The sequence below is a fragment of the Entelurus aequoreus genome, linkage group LG05 (genome assembly GCF_033978785.1).
Source record: "Entelurus aequoreus isolate RoL-2023_Sb linkage group LG05, RoL_Eaeq_v1.1, whole genome shotgun sequence".
NCBI classification, from domain to species: domain Eukaryota; kingdom Metazoa; phylum Chordata; class Actinopteri; order Syngnathiformes; family Syngnathidae; genus Entelurus; species Entelurus aequoreus.
Genome location: NC_084735.1, coordinates 5,998,490 through 6,017,352, shown reverse-complemented (window position 1 = coordinate 6,017,352; position 18,863 = coordinate 5,998,490). Strand labels below are relative to the sequence as shown.

The 18,863-nt window shown below is 39.8% G+C and overlaps 1 protein-coding gene across 2 annotated transcripts in view; it reads left to right on the top strand.

Annotated features, from left to right (window-relative positions):
* Positions 1-18,863, top strand: part of LOC133650069 (activity-dependent neuroprotective protein 2a-like) — a 53,818-nt gene that overhangs the window by 24,203 nt on the left and 10,752 nt on the right. The window contains exons 1-2 of one of the 2 annotated variants that reach the window (XM_062046867.1): positions 6,005-6,066; positions 6,434-6,555. In XM_062046867.1, coding sequence (XP_061902851.1) covers positions 6,448-6,555 — 108 coding nt within the window. In that variant the 5' untranslated portion in view covers positions 6,005-6,066; positions 6,434-6,447. Of the gene's footprint in view, positions 1-6,004; positions 6,067-6,433; positions 6,556-18,863 lie in introns of those variants that run through there. The other variant, XM_062046868.1, reaches the window with a different exon arrangement.

Here is an 18,863-nt window from a genome sequence, read left to right as displayed (position 1 = left end):
ATAATCATAATGATGGTGGTAAGATACATGTAATAATAATAATCATAATGATGGTGGTAAGATACATGTAATAATAATAATCATAATGATGGTGGTAAGATACATTTAATAATAATCATAATAATAATCCTATTGATGGTGGTAAGATACATTGAATATTAATCATAATGTTGGTGGTAAGATACATTTAATAATAATAATCATAATGATGGTGGTAAGATACATTTAATAATAATAATCATAATGATGGTGGTAAGATACATTTAATAATAATAATCCTATTGATGGTGGTAAGATACATTTAATATTAATCATAATGATGGTGGTAAGATACATTTAATAATAATAATCATAATGATGGTGGTAAGATACATTTAATAATAATGATAATCATAATGATGGTGGTAAGAGGGCAGCACGGTGGCAGAGGGGTTAGTGCGTCTGCCTCACAATACGAAGGTCCTGAGTAGTCGTGAGTTCAATCCCGGCCTCTGGATCTTTCTGTGTGGAGTGTGCATGTTCTCCCCGTGACTGTGTGGGTTCTCTCCGGGTACTCCGGCTTCCTCCCACCTCCAAAGACATGCACCTGGGGATAGGCTCCTCCCACCTCCAAAGACATGCACCTGGGGATAGGCCCCTCCCACCTCCAAAGACATGCACCTGGGGATAGGCTCCTCCCACCTCCAAAGACATGCACCTGGGGATAGGCTCCTCCCACCTCCAAAGACATGCACCTGGGGATAGGCTCCTCCCACCTCCAAAGACATGCACCTGGGGATAGGCTCCTCCCACCTCCAAAGACATGCACCTGGGGATAGGCCCCTCCCACCTCCAAAGACATGCACCTGGGGATAGGCTCCTCCCACCTCCAAAGACATGCACCTGGGGATAGGCTCCTCCCACCTCCAAAGACATGCACCTGGGGATAGGCCCCTCCCACCTCCAAAGGGGGATAGGTTGATTGGCAACACTAAATGCTCCCTAGTGTGTGAATGTTGTCTGTCTATCTGTGTTGGCCCTGCGATGAGGTGGCGACTTGTCCAGGGTGTACCCCGCCTTCCGCCCGATTGTAGCTGGGATAGGCTCCAGCACCCCCCGCGACCCCGAAGGGAATAAGCGGTAGAAGATGGATGGATGGATGGTGGTAAGATACATTTAATAATAATAATCATAATGATGGTTGTAAGATACATTTAACATTTGTCCAACTCTTAGAACACATGTGACCATGTGATGTTCCTTCATGCATGATATCATTTATTACATGATATCATATAATACATGATATCATATAATACATGATATGATATCATATAATACATGACATGATATCATATAATACATGATATGATATCATATAATACATGACATGATATCATATATTACATGACATGATATCATATAATACATGACATGATATCATATATTACATGATATCATATAATACATGACGTGATATCATATAATACATGACATGATATCATATAATACATGATATCATAATACATGACATGATATCATATAATACATGACGTGATATCATATAATACATCACATGATATCATATAATACATGATATCATATAATACATGACATGATGTCATATAATACATGACATGATATCATATAATACATGACATGATATCATATAATACATGACATGATATCATATAATAAGTTATTATATAATAGATATCATGTCATGTATTATATGATGTGTCATGTATTATATGATATCATGTCATGTATTATATGATATCATGTATTATATGATATCATGTATTATATGACGTGTCATGTATTATATGATATCATGTATTATATGATATCATGTATTATATGATATCATGTATTATATGATGTGTCATGTATTATATGATAACATGTCATGTATTATATGATATCACGTATTATATGATGTGTCATGTATTATATGATATCATGTCATGTATTATATGATATCACGTCAGCCCTTTGAGACACTTGTGATTTAGGGCTATATAAATAAACATTGATTGATTGATTGATTGATGTATTATATGATGTCATGTATTATATGATATCATGTCATGTATTATATGATATCACGTATTATATGATGTGTCATGTATTATATGATATCATGTCATGTATTATATGATATCATGTATTATATGATGTGTCATGTATTATATGATATCATGTCATGTATTATATGATATCACGTCATGTATTATATGATGTGTCATGTATTATATGATATCATGTCATGTATTATATGATATCATGTATTATATGACGTGTCATGTATTATATGATATCATGTCATGTATTATATGATATCATGTATTATATGATATCATGTATAATATGATATCATGTCTTATATGATATCATGTCATGTCTTATATGATATCATGTCATGTATTATATGATATCATGTCATGTATTATATGATGTGTCATGTATTATATGATATCATGTCATGTATTATATGATATCACGTCATGTATTATATGATGTGTCATGTATTATATGATATCATGTCATGTATTATATGATATCACGTATTATATGACGTGTCATGTATTATATGATATCATGTCATGTATTATATGATATCATGTATTATATGATGTGTCATGTATTATATGATATCATGTCATGTATTATATGATATCACGTCATGTATTATATGATGTGTCATGTATTATATGATATCATGTCATGTATTATATGATATCATGTATTATATGACGTGTCATGTATTATATGATATCATGTCATGTAATATATGATATCATGTCATGTATTATATGATATCATGTATTATATGATATGTCATGTATTATATGATATCATGTCATGTATTATATGATATCATGTATTATATGACATGTCATGTATTATATGATATCATGTCATGTATTATATGATATCATGTATTATATGACATGTCATGTATTATATGATATCGCGTCATGTATTATATGATGTGTCATGTATTATATGATATCATGTCATGTATTATATGATATCATGTATTATATGACATGTCATGTATTATATGATATCATGTCATGTAATATATGATATCATGTCATGTATTATATGATATCATGTCATGTATTATATGATATCATGTCATGTATTATATGATATCATGTCATGTATTATATGGTATCATGTATTATATGATATCATGTATTATATGATACCATGTATTACATGATATCATGTCATGTATTATATGATATCATGTCATGTATTATATGATATCATGTCAGTGATAGAAGAAGAAATGTAAACAAAAGCAGTTTGACAGCAAAGTGATCGCAAGTTGTATTGCAGTGTAAATGCAGAAGTGAGTTGTGGCACGTATCAGCCTGGTCCAACACCTGCTTGACCACCCGTGTCCTCCGAGTGCGCTAGACATCGAGCTAAGATCCCTGGCTGGCCAAACATCAACCTTACTTTTAGTTGGAATATAAATGTTCATGTTGCCAAGTTAGGAAGTTCATTTAAAATACAACTTTGACCCTATTACAACCTGCAGTACACATGATAAAGTGTAGTGTTCGTGACAAGGATGATGTCACACATTCGTATTACAACCTGCAGTACACATGATAAAGTGTAGTGTTCGTGACAAGGATGATGTCACACATTCGTATTACAACCTGCATTACAAATGATAAAGTGTAGTGTTCGTGGCAAGGATGATGTCATACATTCGTATTAGAACCTGCATTACAATGATAAAGTGTAGTGTTTGTCACAATGATGATGTCATGCATTTGTATCAAAACCTCCGTTACAAATGATAAAGTGTAGTGTTTGTGACAATGATGATGTCATACATTCGTATTAAACGCTGCATTACAAATGATAAAGTGTAGTGTTTGTGACAATGATGATGTCATGTATATTTGACATCCATTTGTTGTAGGACAACATCTTCTAGTCATACTAAAAGTAGCACGTAGGACAGCATCTTCATAGTCGCACTAAAAGTAGCACGTAGGACAACATCTTCATAGTCGTACTAAAAGTAGCACGTAGGACAACATCTTCATAGTCGCACTAAAAGTAGCACGTAGGACAACATCTTCATAGTTGCACTAAAAGTAGCACAAAGGACAACATCTTCATAGTCGTACTAAAAGTAGCACGTAGGACAACATCTTCATAGTCGCACTAAAAGTAGCACGTAGGACAACATCTTCATAGTCGTACTAAAAGTAGCACGTAGGACAACATCTTCATAGTCGCACTAAAAGTAGCACGTAGGACAACATCTTCATAGTCGTACTAAAAGTAGCACGTAGGACAACATCTTCATAGTCGTACTAAAAGTAGCACGTAGGACAACATCTTCATAGTCGTACTAAAAGTAGCACGTAGGACAACATCTTCATAGTCGTACTAAAAGTAGCACGTAGGACAACATCTTCATAGTCGTACTAAAAGTAGCACGTAGGACAACATCTTCCTAGTCGCACTAAAAGTAGCACGTAGGACAACATCTTCATAGTCGTACTAAAAGTAGCACGTAGGACAACATCTTCATAGTCGTACTAAAAGTAGAACCTAGGACAACATCTTCATAGTCGTACTAAAAGTAGCACGTAGGACAACATCTTCATAGTCGTACTAAAAGTAGCACCTAGGACAACATCTTCATAGTCGTACTAAAAGTAGCACCTAGGACAACATCTTCATAATCGTACTAAAAGTAGCACCTAAGACAACATCTTCATAATCGTACTAAAAGTAGAACCTAGGACAACATCTTCATAGTCGTACTAAAAGTAGCACGTAGGACATCTTCATAGTCGTACTAAAAGTAGCACGTAGGACAACATCTTCATAGTCGTACTAAAAGTAGCACGTAGGACAACATCTTCATAATCGTACTAAAAGTAGAACCTAGGACAACATCTTCATAGTCGTACTAAAAGTAGAACCTAGGACAACATTTTCATAATCGTACTAAAAGTAGAACCTAGGACAACATCTTCATAGTCGTACTAAAAGTAGAACCTAGGACAACATCTTCATAGTCGTACTAAAAGTAGCACGTAGGACAACATCTTCATAGTCGTACTAAAAGTAGCACGTAGGACAAAAAAAAGGAGGTCTAAAAATCCTGACGTTGAGTTACGAAGTTTACGTAAAAGTTGCCGTATTTGTAAAGAAAAACCCCGAAACGTTTCGTTGGTAGTTCCGACGTTTACGTTTACATTCGCTGTTTAGTGGATGCCAAAGTTGCCATTTTTGTTCCCAAAAAGTGTTGTTTAGATTGAAACGTGTGCGAATAAAAGCGTGTTTTGGCGATGTTAGCTAGGGGACAAAGCTATTAAAGTGGCACTGAGGCTCCTCCTGGCTAAATGCTGCCTCTCAGGGATTGGCCAATAAAAGTAGCATGATGTGACGTCAGGGCCAGGAGGGACCGCCCATTTAGCTCATTTTCCTCGCAGCTCATTGGTCCGCCCGTTGGTCCCGTACCACGTGGTCTCCCAACATGGCCGCCGTAGCCACGCCCCCTACGTCGCTGTGGCGGCCATAAATCCAATTAGCCAGTCAGGTATGACATCAAAGTGGCCGACTTAATTGGGATAATTACCACCTGGACTTTGTGGAAGTGAGCCAAAGTTCGCCACAAGGCCAATAAAAAGTTATTGAGCAAACAGAGCCGGAGGCCTCCTATTGGTCGGTTCGTGCGGCATGCAAATGAGTCCCTCCTACGTCATATCCTGAACTTGAGCGCCATCTTCTCTCGTTACGGCGAAGAAAGGGACAAAAAAAAGGCCGCGGCGAATTTTTTTTTTCTGCGGGGGGTGCGCGATTGTCCTCGTCTCCGGTTGAGCGGCGCCGACGTCACCTTTTTGTCGGCACCGGAGCGGTGGACGCAGACGCCGGATGCGGCTCGGGTGAGCGTGTTTGGCGGGCGTCGGAGCGCAGACGAGCGGCGTCGCTGCTGCGGACTGAGGGGCACCGAGAGGCACCGGGGGGACGGGGGTGGGGGGGACGGGGCTCGGAGGACGCCCGAACGCTGCTTCGGAACCGGGCACCGGGCACCGGCAGGTAAACGTGCGCGATGCTGCAAGCGCTGCCTTTTGTTTGCACTTTTCCAAGCGCCTAGTTTCCCACGCTGTGCATGTCATTGAACGCCTCATTCGGCACAACATCATGCATGGCCACACAAAGATGCTGCGTTAGCGTGCCCTGCTACAAATGCTACATCATACACTTGACCACTAAATAGCACACTTTTGGCCAGCAAAGTGACGTCACAGCACTCACCAAGCACCGGAAGTCGTCCCCCGCGCGCTGCTCCCAGCCGCCAGGGGGCGCACTCGCACTGGTGGCTTCTTCCTGCAGGCCAGGAAGTGATGCTGCCAAGAAGGAGTTTGTGGTCGCCGTCTAACGTGTGTCCATCAACACGTTGCAGGTCGCTGAGGAAGCATGTATCAGCTCCCGGTCGGGAACCTGGACAAGATCCGGAAGGCGCGCAAGTCCGTCAAACATGTCCTGAGTGAGATCGGCCTGGAGGATTGCCAGAACTTTCTCAAGGTTGGTTTGTTTCTCTCATTTTAACAATTATTTCTATTATTACCGACTATCCATCAATATTTGGCAACTTCACATACATCAGTATCGGCCTCTTGTTGTCGGTATCAACAGATACAATATCAGTATACTACTGTATCGGCCTCTTGTTGTCGTATCAACAGATACAATATCAGTATACCACTGTATCGGCCTCTTGTTGTCTGTATCAACAGATACAATATCAGTATACTACGGTATCGGCCTCTTGTTGTCGGTATCAACAGATACAATATCAGTATACTACTGTATCGGCCTCTTGTTGTCGGTATCAACAGATCCACTATGGACTGGACTCTCACTATTATGTTAGATCCACTATGGACTGGACTCTCACTATTATGTTAGATCCACTATGGACTGGACTCTCACACTATTATGTTAGATCCACTATGGACTGGACTCTCACACTATTATGTTAGATCCACTATGGTCTGGACTCTCACACTATTATGTTAGATCCACTATGGACTGGACTCTCACTATTATGTTAGATCCACTATGGACTGGACTCTCACACTATTATGTTAGATCCACTATGGTCTGGACTCTCACACTCTTATGTTAGATCCACTATGGACTGGACTCTCACTATTATGTTAGATCCACTATGGACTGGACTCTCACTATTATGTTAGATCCACTATGGACTGGACTCTCACGATATTATGTTAGATCCACTATGGACTGGACTCTCACACTATTATGTTAGATCCACTATGGACTGGACTCTCACTATTATGTTAGATCCACTATGGACTGGACTCTCACTATTATGTTAGATCCACTATGGACTGGACTCTCACTATTATGTTAGATCCACTATGGACTGGACTCTCACGATATTATGTTAGATCCACTATGGACTGGACTCTCACTATTATGTTCGATCCACTATGGACTGGACTCTCACTATTATGTTAGATCCACTATGGACTGGACTCTCACACTATTATGTTAGATCCACTATGGACTGGACTCTCACTATTATGTTAGATCCACTATGGACTGGACTCTCACTATTATGTTAGATCCACTATGGACTGGACTCTCACACTATTATGTTAGATCCACTATGGACTGGACTCTCACTATTATGTTAGATCCACTATGGACTGGACTCTCACACTATTATGTTAGATCCACTATGGACTGGACTCTCACACTATTATGTTAGATCCACTATGGACTGGACTCTCACACTATTATGTTAGATCCACTATGGACTGGACTCTCACTATTATGTTAGATCCACTATGGACTGGACTCTCACTCTTATTTTAGATCCACTATGGACTGGACTCTCACTCTTATGTTAGATCCACTATGGACTGGACTCTCACTATTATGTTAGATCCACTATGGACTGGACTCTCACAATATTATGTTAGATCCACTATGGACTGGACTCTCACTATTATGTTAGATCCACTATGGACTGGACTCTCACACTATTATGTTAGATCCACTATGGTCTGGACTCTCACACTCTTATGTTAGATCCACTATGGACTGGACTCTCACTATTATGTTAGATCCACTATGGACTGGACTCTCACTATTATGTTAGATCCACTATGGACTGGACTCTCACGATATTATGTTAGATCCACTATGGACTGGACTCTCACACTATTATGTTAGATCCACTATGGACTGGACTCTCACTATTATGTTAGATCCACTATGGACTGGACTCTCACTATTATGTTAGATCCACTATGGACTGGACTCTCACTATTATGCTAGATCCACTATGGACTGGACTCTCACGATATTATGTTAGATCCACTATGGACTGGACTCTCACTATTATGTTTGATCCACTGTGGACTGGACTCTCACTATTATGTTAGATCCACTATGGACTGGACTCTCACACTATTATGTTAGATCCACTATGGACTGGACTCTCACTATTATGTTAGATCCACTATGGACTGGACTCTCACGATATTATGTTAGATCCACTATGGACTGGACTCTCACACTATTATGTTAGATCCACTATGGACTGGACTCTCACTATTATGTTAGATCCACTATGGACTGGACTCTCACTATTATGTTAGATCCACTATGGACTGGACTCTCACTATTATGTTAGATCCACTATGGACTGGACTCTCACGATATTATGTTAGATCCACTATGGACTGGACTCTCACTATTATGTTTGATCCACTATGGACTGGACTCTCACTATTATGTTAGATCCACTATGGACTGGACTCTCACACTATTATGTTAGATCCACTATGGACTGGACTCTCACTATTATGTTAGATCCACTATGGACTGGACTCTCACTATTATGTTAGATCCACTATGGACTGGACTCTCACACTATTATGTTAGATCCACTATGGACTGGACTCTCACTATTATGTTAGATCCACTATGGACTGGACTCTCACACTATTATGTTAGATCCACTATGGACTGGACTCTCACACTATTATGTTAGATCCACTATGGACTGGACTCTCACTATTATGTTAGATCCACTATGGACTGGACTCTCACTATTATGTTAGATCCACTATGGACTGGACTCTCTCACCATTATGTTAGATCCACTATGGACTGGACTCTCACTATTATGTTAGATCCACTATGGACTGGACTCTCACTATTATGTTAGATCCACTATGGACTGGACTCTCACTATTATGTTAGATCCACTATGGACTGGACTCTCACTATTATGTTAGATCCACTATGGACTGGACTCTCACTATTATGTTCGATCCACTATGGACTGGACTCTCACTATTATGTTAGATCCACTATGGACTGGACTCTCACTATTATGTTAGATCCACTATGGACTGGACTCTCACTATTATGTTAGATCCACTATGGACTGGACTCTCACTATTATGTTAGATCCACTATGGACTGGACTCTCACTATTATGTTAGATCCACTATGGACTGGACTCTCACGATATTATGTTAGATCCACTATGGACTGGACTCTCACTATTATGTTCGATCCACTATGGACTGGACTCTCACTATTATGTTAGATCCACTATGGACTGGACTCTCACACTATTATGTTAGATCCACTATGGACTGGACTCTCACTATTTGATCCACTATGGACTGGACTCTCACACTATTATGTTAGATCCACTATGGACTGGGCTCTCACTATTATGTTAGATCCACTATGGACTGGACTCTCACACTATTATGTTAGATCCACTATGGACTGGACTCTCACACTATTATGTTAGATCCACTATGGACTGGACTCTCACTATTATGTTAGATCCACTATGGACTGGACTCTCACTATTATGTTAGATCCACTATGGACTGGACTCTCTCACCATTATGTTAGATCCACTATGGACTGGACTCTCACTATTATGTTAGATCCACTATGGACTGGACTCTCACTATTATGTTAGATCCACTATGGACTGGACTCTCACTATTATGTTAGATCCACTATGGACTGGACTCTCACTATTATGTTAGATCCACTATGGACTGGACTCTCACTATTATGTTAGATCCACTATGGACTGGACTCTCACACTATTATGTTAGATCCACTATGGACTGGACTCTCACTATTATGTTAGATCCACTATGGACTGGACTCTCACTATTATGTTAGATCCACTATGGACTGGACTCTCACTATTATGTTAGATCCACTATGGACTGGACTCTCTCACCATTATGTTAGATCCACTATGGACTGGACTCTCACTATTATGTTAGATCCACTATGGACTGGACTCTCACACTATTATGTTAGATCCACTATGGACTGGACTCTCACACTATTATGTTAGATCCACTATGGACTGGACTCTCACACTATTATGTTAGATCCACTATGGACTGGACTCTCACACTATTATGTTAGATCCACTATGGACTGGACTCTCACTATTATGTTAGATCCACTATGGACTGGACTCTCACTATTATGTTAGATCCACTATGGACTGGACTCTCACTATTATGTTAGATCCACTATGGACTGGACTCTCTCACCATTATGTTAGATCCACTATGGACTGGACTCTCTCACCATTATGTTAGATCCACTATGGACTGGACTCTCACACTATTATGTTAGATCCACTATGGACTGGACTCTCACACTATTATGTTAGATCCACTATGGACTGGACTCTCACACTATTATGTTAGATCCACTATGGACTGGACTCTCACACTATTATGTTAGATCCACTATGGACTGGACTCTCACACTATTATGTTAGATCCACTATGGACTGGACTCTCACACTATTATGTTAGATCCACTATGGACTGGACTCTCACACTATTATGTTAGATCCACTATGGACTGGACTCTCAATATTATGTTAGATCCACTATGGACTGGACTCTCACACTATTATGTTAGATCCACTATGGACTGGACTCTCACTATTATGTTAGATCCACTATGGACTGGACTCTCACACTATTATGTTAGATCCACTATGGACTGGACTCTCACTATTATGTTAGATCCACTATGGACTGGACTCTCACTATTATGTTAGATCCACTATGGACTGGACTCTCACACTATTATGTTAGATCCACTATGGACTGGACTCTCACTATTATGTTAGATCCACTATGGACTGGACTCTCACACTATTATGTTAGATCCACTATGAACTGGACTCTCACTATTATCTTAGATCCACTATGGACTGGACTCTCACACTATTATGTTAGATCCACTATGGACTGGACTCTCACACTATTATGTTAGATCCACTATGGACTGGACTCTCACTATTATGTTAGATCTACTATGGACTGGACTCTCACACTATTATGTTAGATCCACTATGGACTGGACTCTCACTATTATGTTAGATCCACTATGGACTGGACTCTCACACTATTATGTTAGATCCACTATGGACTGGACTCTCACTATTATGTTAGATCCACTATGGACTGGACTCTCACTATTATGTTAGATCCACTATGGACTGGACTCACACTATTATGTTAGATCCACTATGGACTGGACTCTCACACTATTATGTTAGATCCACTATGGACTGGACTCTCACTATTATCTTAGATCCACTATGGACTGGACTCTCACTATTATGTTAGATCCACTATGGACTGGACTCTCAATATTATGTTAGATCCACTATGGACTGGACTCTCACACTATTATGTTAGATCCACTATGGACTGGACTCTCACACTATTATGTTAGATCCACTATGGACTGGACTCTCACACTATTATGTTAGATCCACTATGGACTGGACTCTCACACTATTATGTTAGATCCACTATGGACTGGACTCTCACTATTATGTTAGATCCACTATGGACTGGACTCTCACTATTATGTTAGATCCACTATGGACTGGACTCTCACTATTATGTTAGATCCACTATGGACTGGACTCTCACTATTATGTTAGATCCACTATGGACTGGACTCTCACTATTATGTTAGATCCACTATGGACTGGACTCTCTCACCATTATGTTAGATCCACTATGGACTGGACTCTCACACTATTATGTTAGATCCACTATGGACTGGACTCTCACACTATTATGTTAGATCCACTATGGACTGGACTCTCACACTATTATGTTAGATCCACTATGGACTGGACTCTCACACTATTATGTTAGATCCACTATGGACTGGACTCTCACTATTATGTTAGATCCACTATGGACTGGACTCTCACTATTATGTTAGATCCACTATGGACTGGACTCTCACACTATTATGTTAGATCCACTATGGACTGGACTCTCACACTATTATGTTAGATCCACTATGGACTGGACTCTCACACTATTATGTTAGATCCACTATGGACTGGACTCTCAATATTATGTTAGATCCACTATGGACTGGACTCTCACACTATTATGTTAGATCCACTATGGACTGGACTCTCACTATTATGTTAGATCCACTATGGACTGGACTCTCACACTATTATGTTAGATCCACTATGGACTGGACTCTCACTATTATGTTAGATCCACTATGGACTGGACTCTCACTATTATGTTAGATCCACTATGGACTGGACTCTCACACTATTATGTTAGATCCACTATGGACTGGACTCTCACTATTATGTTAGATCCACTATGGACTGGACTCTCACACTATTATGTTAGATCCACTATGAACTGGACTCTCACTATTATCTTAGATCCACTATGGACTGGACTCTCACACTATTATGTTAGATCCACTATGGACTGGACTCTCACACTATTATGTTAGATCCACTATGGACTGGACTCTCACTATTATGTTAGATCTACTATGGACTGGACTCTCACACTATTATGTTAGATCCACTATGGACTGGACTCTCACTATTATGTTAGATCCACTATGGACTGGACTCTCACACTATTATGTTAGATCCACTATGGACTGGACTCTCACTATTATGTTAGATCCACTATGGACTGGACTCTCACTATTATGTTAGATCCACTATGGACTGGACTCACACTATTATGTTAGATCCACTATGGACTGGACTCTCACACTATTATGTTAGATCCACTATGGACTGGACTCTCACTATTATCTTAGATCCACTATGGACTGGACTCTCACACTATTATGTTAGATCCACTATGGACTGGACTCTCACACTATTATGTTAGATCCACTATGGACTGGACTCTCACTATTATCTTAGATCCACTATGGACTGGACTCTCACACTATTATGTTAGATCCACTATGGACTGGACTCTCACACTATTATGTTAGATCCACTATGGACTGGACTCTCACTATTATCTTAGATCCACTATGGACTGGACTCTCACTATTATGTTAGATCCACTATGGACTGGACTCTCAATATTATGTTAGATCCACTATGGACTGGACTCTCACACTATTATGTTAGATCCACTATGGACTGGACTCTCACTATTATCTTAGATCCACTATGGACTGGACTCTCACTATTATGTTAGATCCACTATGGACTGGACTCTCAATATTATGTTAGATCCACTATGGACTGGACTCTCACACTATTATGTTAGATCCACTATGGACTGGACTCTCACTATTATGTTAGATCCACTATGGACTGGACTCTCACACTATTATGTTAGATCCACTATGGACTGGACTCTCACTATTATCTTAGATCCACTATGGACTGGACTCTCACTATTACGTTAGATCCACTATGGACTGGACTCTCAATATTATGTTAGATCCACTATGGACTGGACTCTCACACTATTATGTTAGATCCACTATGGACTGGACTCTCACTATTATGTTAGATCCACTATGGACTGGACTCTCACTATTATCTTAGATCCACTATGGACTGGACTCTCACACTATTATGTTAGATCCACTATGGACTGGACTCTCACACTATTATGTTAGATCCACTATGGACTGGACTCACACTATTATGTTAGATCCACTATGGACTGGACTCTCACTATTATGTTAGATCCACTATGGACTGGACTCTCTCACTATTATGTTAGATCCACTATGGACTGGACTCTCACGATATTATGTTAGATCCACTATGGACTGGACTCTCACACTATTATGTTAGATCCACTATGGACTGGACTCTCACACTATTATGTTAGATCCACTATGGACTGGACTCTCACACTATTATCTTAGATCCACTATGGACTGGACTCTCACACTATTATCTTAGATCCACTATGGACTGGACTCTCACACTATTATGTTAGATCCACTATGGACTGGACTCTCACACTATTATGTTAGATCCACTATGGACTGGACTCTCACACTATTATGTTAGATCCACTATGGACTGGACTCTCACACTATTATGTTAGATCCACTATGGACTGGACTCTCACACTATTATGTTAGATCCACTATGGACTGGACTCTCACTATTATGTTAGATCCACTATGGACTGGACTCTCACTATTATGTTAGATCCACTATGGACTGGACTCTCACTATTATGTTAGATCCACTATGGACTGGACTCTCTCACCATTATGTTAGATCCACTATGGACTGGACTCTCTCACCATTATGTTAGATCCACTATGGACTGGACTCTCACACTATTATGTTAGATCCACTATGGACTGGACTCTCACACTATTATGTTAGATCCACTATGGACTGGACTCTCACACTATTATGTTAGATCCACTATGGACTGGACTCTCACACTATTATGTTAGATCCACTATGGACTGGACTCTCACACTATTATGTTAGATCCACTATGGACTGGACTCTCACACTATTATGTTAGATCCACTATGGACTGGACTCTCACACTATTATGTTAGATCCACTATGGACTGGACTCTCAATATTATGTTAGATCCACTATGGACTGGACTCTCACACTATTATGTTAGATCCACTATGGACTGGACTCTCAATATTATGTTAGATCCACTATGGACTGGACTCTCACACTATTATGTTAGATCCACTATGGACTGGACTCTCACTATTATGTTAGATCCACTATGGACTGGACTCTCTCACTATTATGTTAGATCCACTATGGACTGGACTCTCACGATATTATGTTAGATCCACTATGGACTGGACTCTCACACTATTATGTTAGATCCACTATGGACTGGACTCTCACACTATTATCTTAGATCCACTATGGACTGGACTCTCACACTATTATCTTAGATCCACTATGGACTGGACTCTCACACTATTATGTTAGATCCACTATGGACTGGACTCTCACACTATTATGTTAGATCCACTATGGACTGGACTCTCACGATATTATGTTAGATCCACTATGGACTGGACTCTCACACTATTATGTTAGATCCACTATGGACTGGACTCTCTCACTATTATGTTAGATCCACTATGGACTGGACTCTCACGATATTATGTTAGATCCACTATGGACTGGACTCTCACACTATTATGTTAGATCCACTATGGACTGGACTCTCACTATTATGTTAGATCCACTATGGACTGGACTCTCACACTATTATGTTAGATCCACTATGGACTGGACTCTCACACTATTATGTTAGATCCACTATGGACTGGACTCTCACACTATTATGTTTGATCCACTATGGACTGGACTCTCACTCTTATGTTAGATCCACTATGGACTGGACTCTCACTCTTATTTTAGATCCACTATGGACTGGACTCTCACTCTTATGTTAGATCCACTATGGACTGGACTCTCACTATTATGTTAGATCCACTATGGACTGGACTCTCAAACTATTATGTTAGATCCACTATGGACTGGACTCTCACAATATTATGTTAGATCCACTATGGACTGGACTCTCACACTATTATGTTAGATCCACTATGGACTGGACTCTCACACTATTATGTTAGATCCACTATGGACTGGACTCTCACACTATTATGTTAGATCCACTATGGACTGGACTCTCACACTATTATGTTAGATCCACTATGGACTGGACTCTCACACTATTATGTTTGATCCACTATGGACTGGACTCTCACTCTTATGTTAGATCCACTATGGACTGGACTCTCACTCTTATTTTAGATCCACTATGGACTGGACTCTCACTCTTATGTTAGATCCACTATGGACTGGACTCTCACTATTATGTTAGATCCACTATGGACTGGACTCTCAAACTATTATGTTAGATCCACTATGGACTGGACTCTCACACTATTATGTTAGATCCACTATGGACTGGACTCTCACTCTTATGTTAGATCCACTATGGACTGGACTCTCACACTATTATGTTAGATCCACTATGGACTGGACTCTCACTATTATGTTAGATCCACTATGGACTGGACTCTCACTATTATGTTAGATCCACTATGGACTGGACTCTCAATATTATGTTAGATCCACTATGGACTGGACTCTCACACTATTATGTTAGATCCACTATGGACTGGACTCTCACTATTATGTTAGATCCACTATGGACTGGACTCTCACACTATTATGTTAGATCCACTATGGACTGGACTCTCACTATTATCTTAGATCCACTATGGACTGGACTCTCACTATTATGTTAGATCCACTATGGACTGGACTCTCAATATTATGTTAGATCCACTATGGACTGGACTCTCACACTATTATGTTAGATCCACTATGGACTGGACTCTCACTATTCTGTTAGATCCACTATGGACTGGACTCTCACTATTATGTTAGATCCACTATGGACTGGACTCTCTCACTATTATGTTAGATCCACTATGGACTGGACTCTCACGACATTATGTTAGATCCACTATGGACTGGACTCTCACACTATTATGTTAGATCCACTATGGACTGGACTCTCACACTATTATGTTAGATCCACTATGGACTGGACTCTCACACTATTATGTTAGATCCACTATGGACTGGACTCTCACGATATTATGTTAGATCCACTATGGACTGGACTCTCACACTATTATGTTAGATCCACTATGGACTGGACTCTCTCACTATTATGTTAGATCCACTATGGACTGGACTCTCACGATATTATGTTAGATCCACTATGGACTGGACTCTCACACTATTATGTTAGATCCACTATGGACTGGACTCTCACTATTATGTTAGATCCACTATGGACTGGACTCTCACTCTTATGTTAGATCCACTATGGACTGGACTCTCACTCTTATTTTAGATCCACTATGGACTGGACTCTCACTCTTATGTTAGATCCACTATGGACTGGACTCTCACTATTATGTTAGATCCACTATGGACTGGACTCTCAAACTATTATGTTAGATCCACTATGGACTGGACTCTCACAATATTATGTTAGATCCACTATGGACTGGACTCTCACACTATTATGTTAGATCCACTATGGACTGGACTCTCACACTATTATGTTAGATCCACTATGGACTGGACTCTCACACTATTATGTTAGATCCACTATGGACTGGACTCTCACACTTTTATGTTAGATCCACTATGGACTGGACTCTCACACTATTATGTTTGATCCACTATGGACTGGACTCTCACTCTTATGTTAGATCCACTATGGACTGGACTCTCACTCTTATTTTAGATCCACTATGGACTGGACTCTCACTCTTATGTTAGATCCACTATGGACTGGACTCTCACTATTATGTTAGATCCACTATGGACTGGACTCTCAAACTATTATGTTAGATCCACTATGGACTGGACTCTCACACTATTATGTTAGATCCACTATGGACTGGACTCTCACTCTTATGTTAGATCCACTATGGACTGGACTCTCACACTATTATGTTAGATCCACTATGGACTGGACTCTCACTCTTATGTTAGATCCACTATGGACTGGACTCTCACTCTTATGTTAGATCCACTATGGACTGGACTCTCACTATTATGTTAGATCCACTATGGACTGGACTCTCACTCTTATGTTAGATCCACTATGGACTGGACTCTCACTATTATGTTAGATCCACTATGGACTGGACTCTCACTCTTATGTTAGATCCACTATGGACTTGACTCTCACTATTATGTCAGATCCACTATGGACTGGACTCTCACGATATTATGTTAGATCCACTATGGACTGGACTCTCACTATTATGTTAGATCCACTATGGACTGGACTCTCACTCTTATGTTAGATCCACTATGGACTGGACTCTCACTATTATGTTAGATCCACTATGGACTGGACTCTCACTCTTATGTTAGATCCACTATGGACTGGACTCTCACTATTATGTTAGATCCACTATGGACTGGACTCTCACTCTTATGTTAGATCCACTATGGACTTGACTCTCACTATTATGTCAGATCCACTATGGACTGGACTCTCACGATATTATGTTAGATCCACTATGGACTGGACTCTCACTATTATGTTAGATCCACTATGGACTGGACTCTCACTCTTATGTTAGATCCACTATGGACTGGACTCTCACACTATTATGTTAGATCCACTATGGACTGGACTCTCACTATTATGTTAGATCCACTATGGACTGGACTCTCACTCTTATGTTAGATCCACTATGGACTGGACTCTCACACTATTATGTTAGATCCACTATGGACTGGACTCTCACTCTTATGTTAGATCCACTATGGACTGGACTCTCACACTATTATGTTAGATCCACTATGGACTGGACTCTCACTCTTATGTTAGATCCACTATGGACTGGACTCTCACTCTTATGTTAGATCCACTATGGACTGGACTCTCACTATTATGTTAGATCCACTATGGACTGG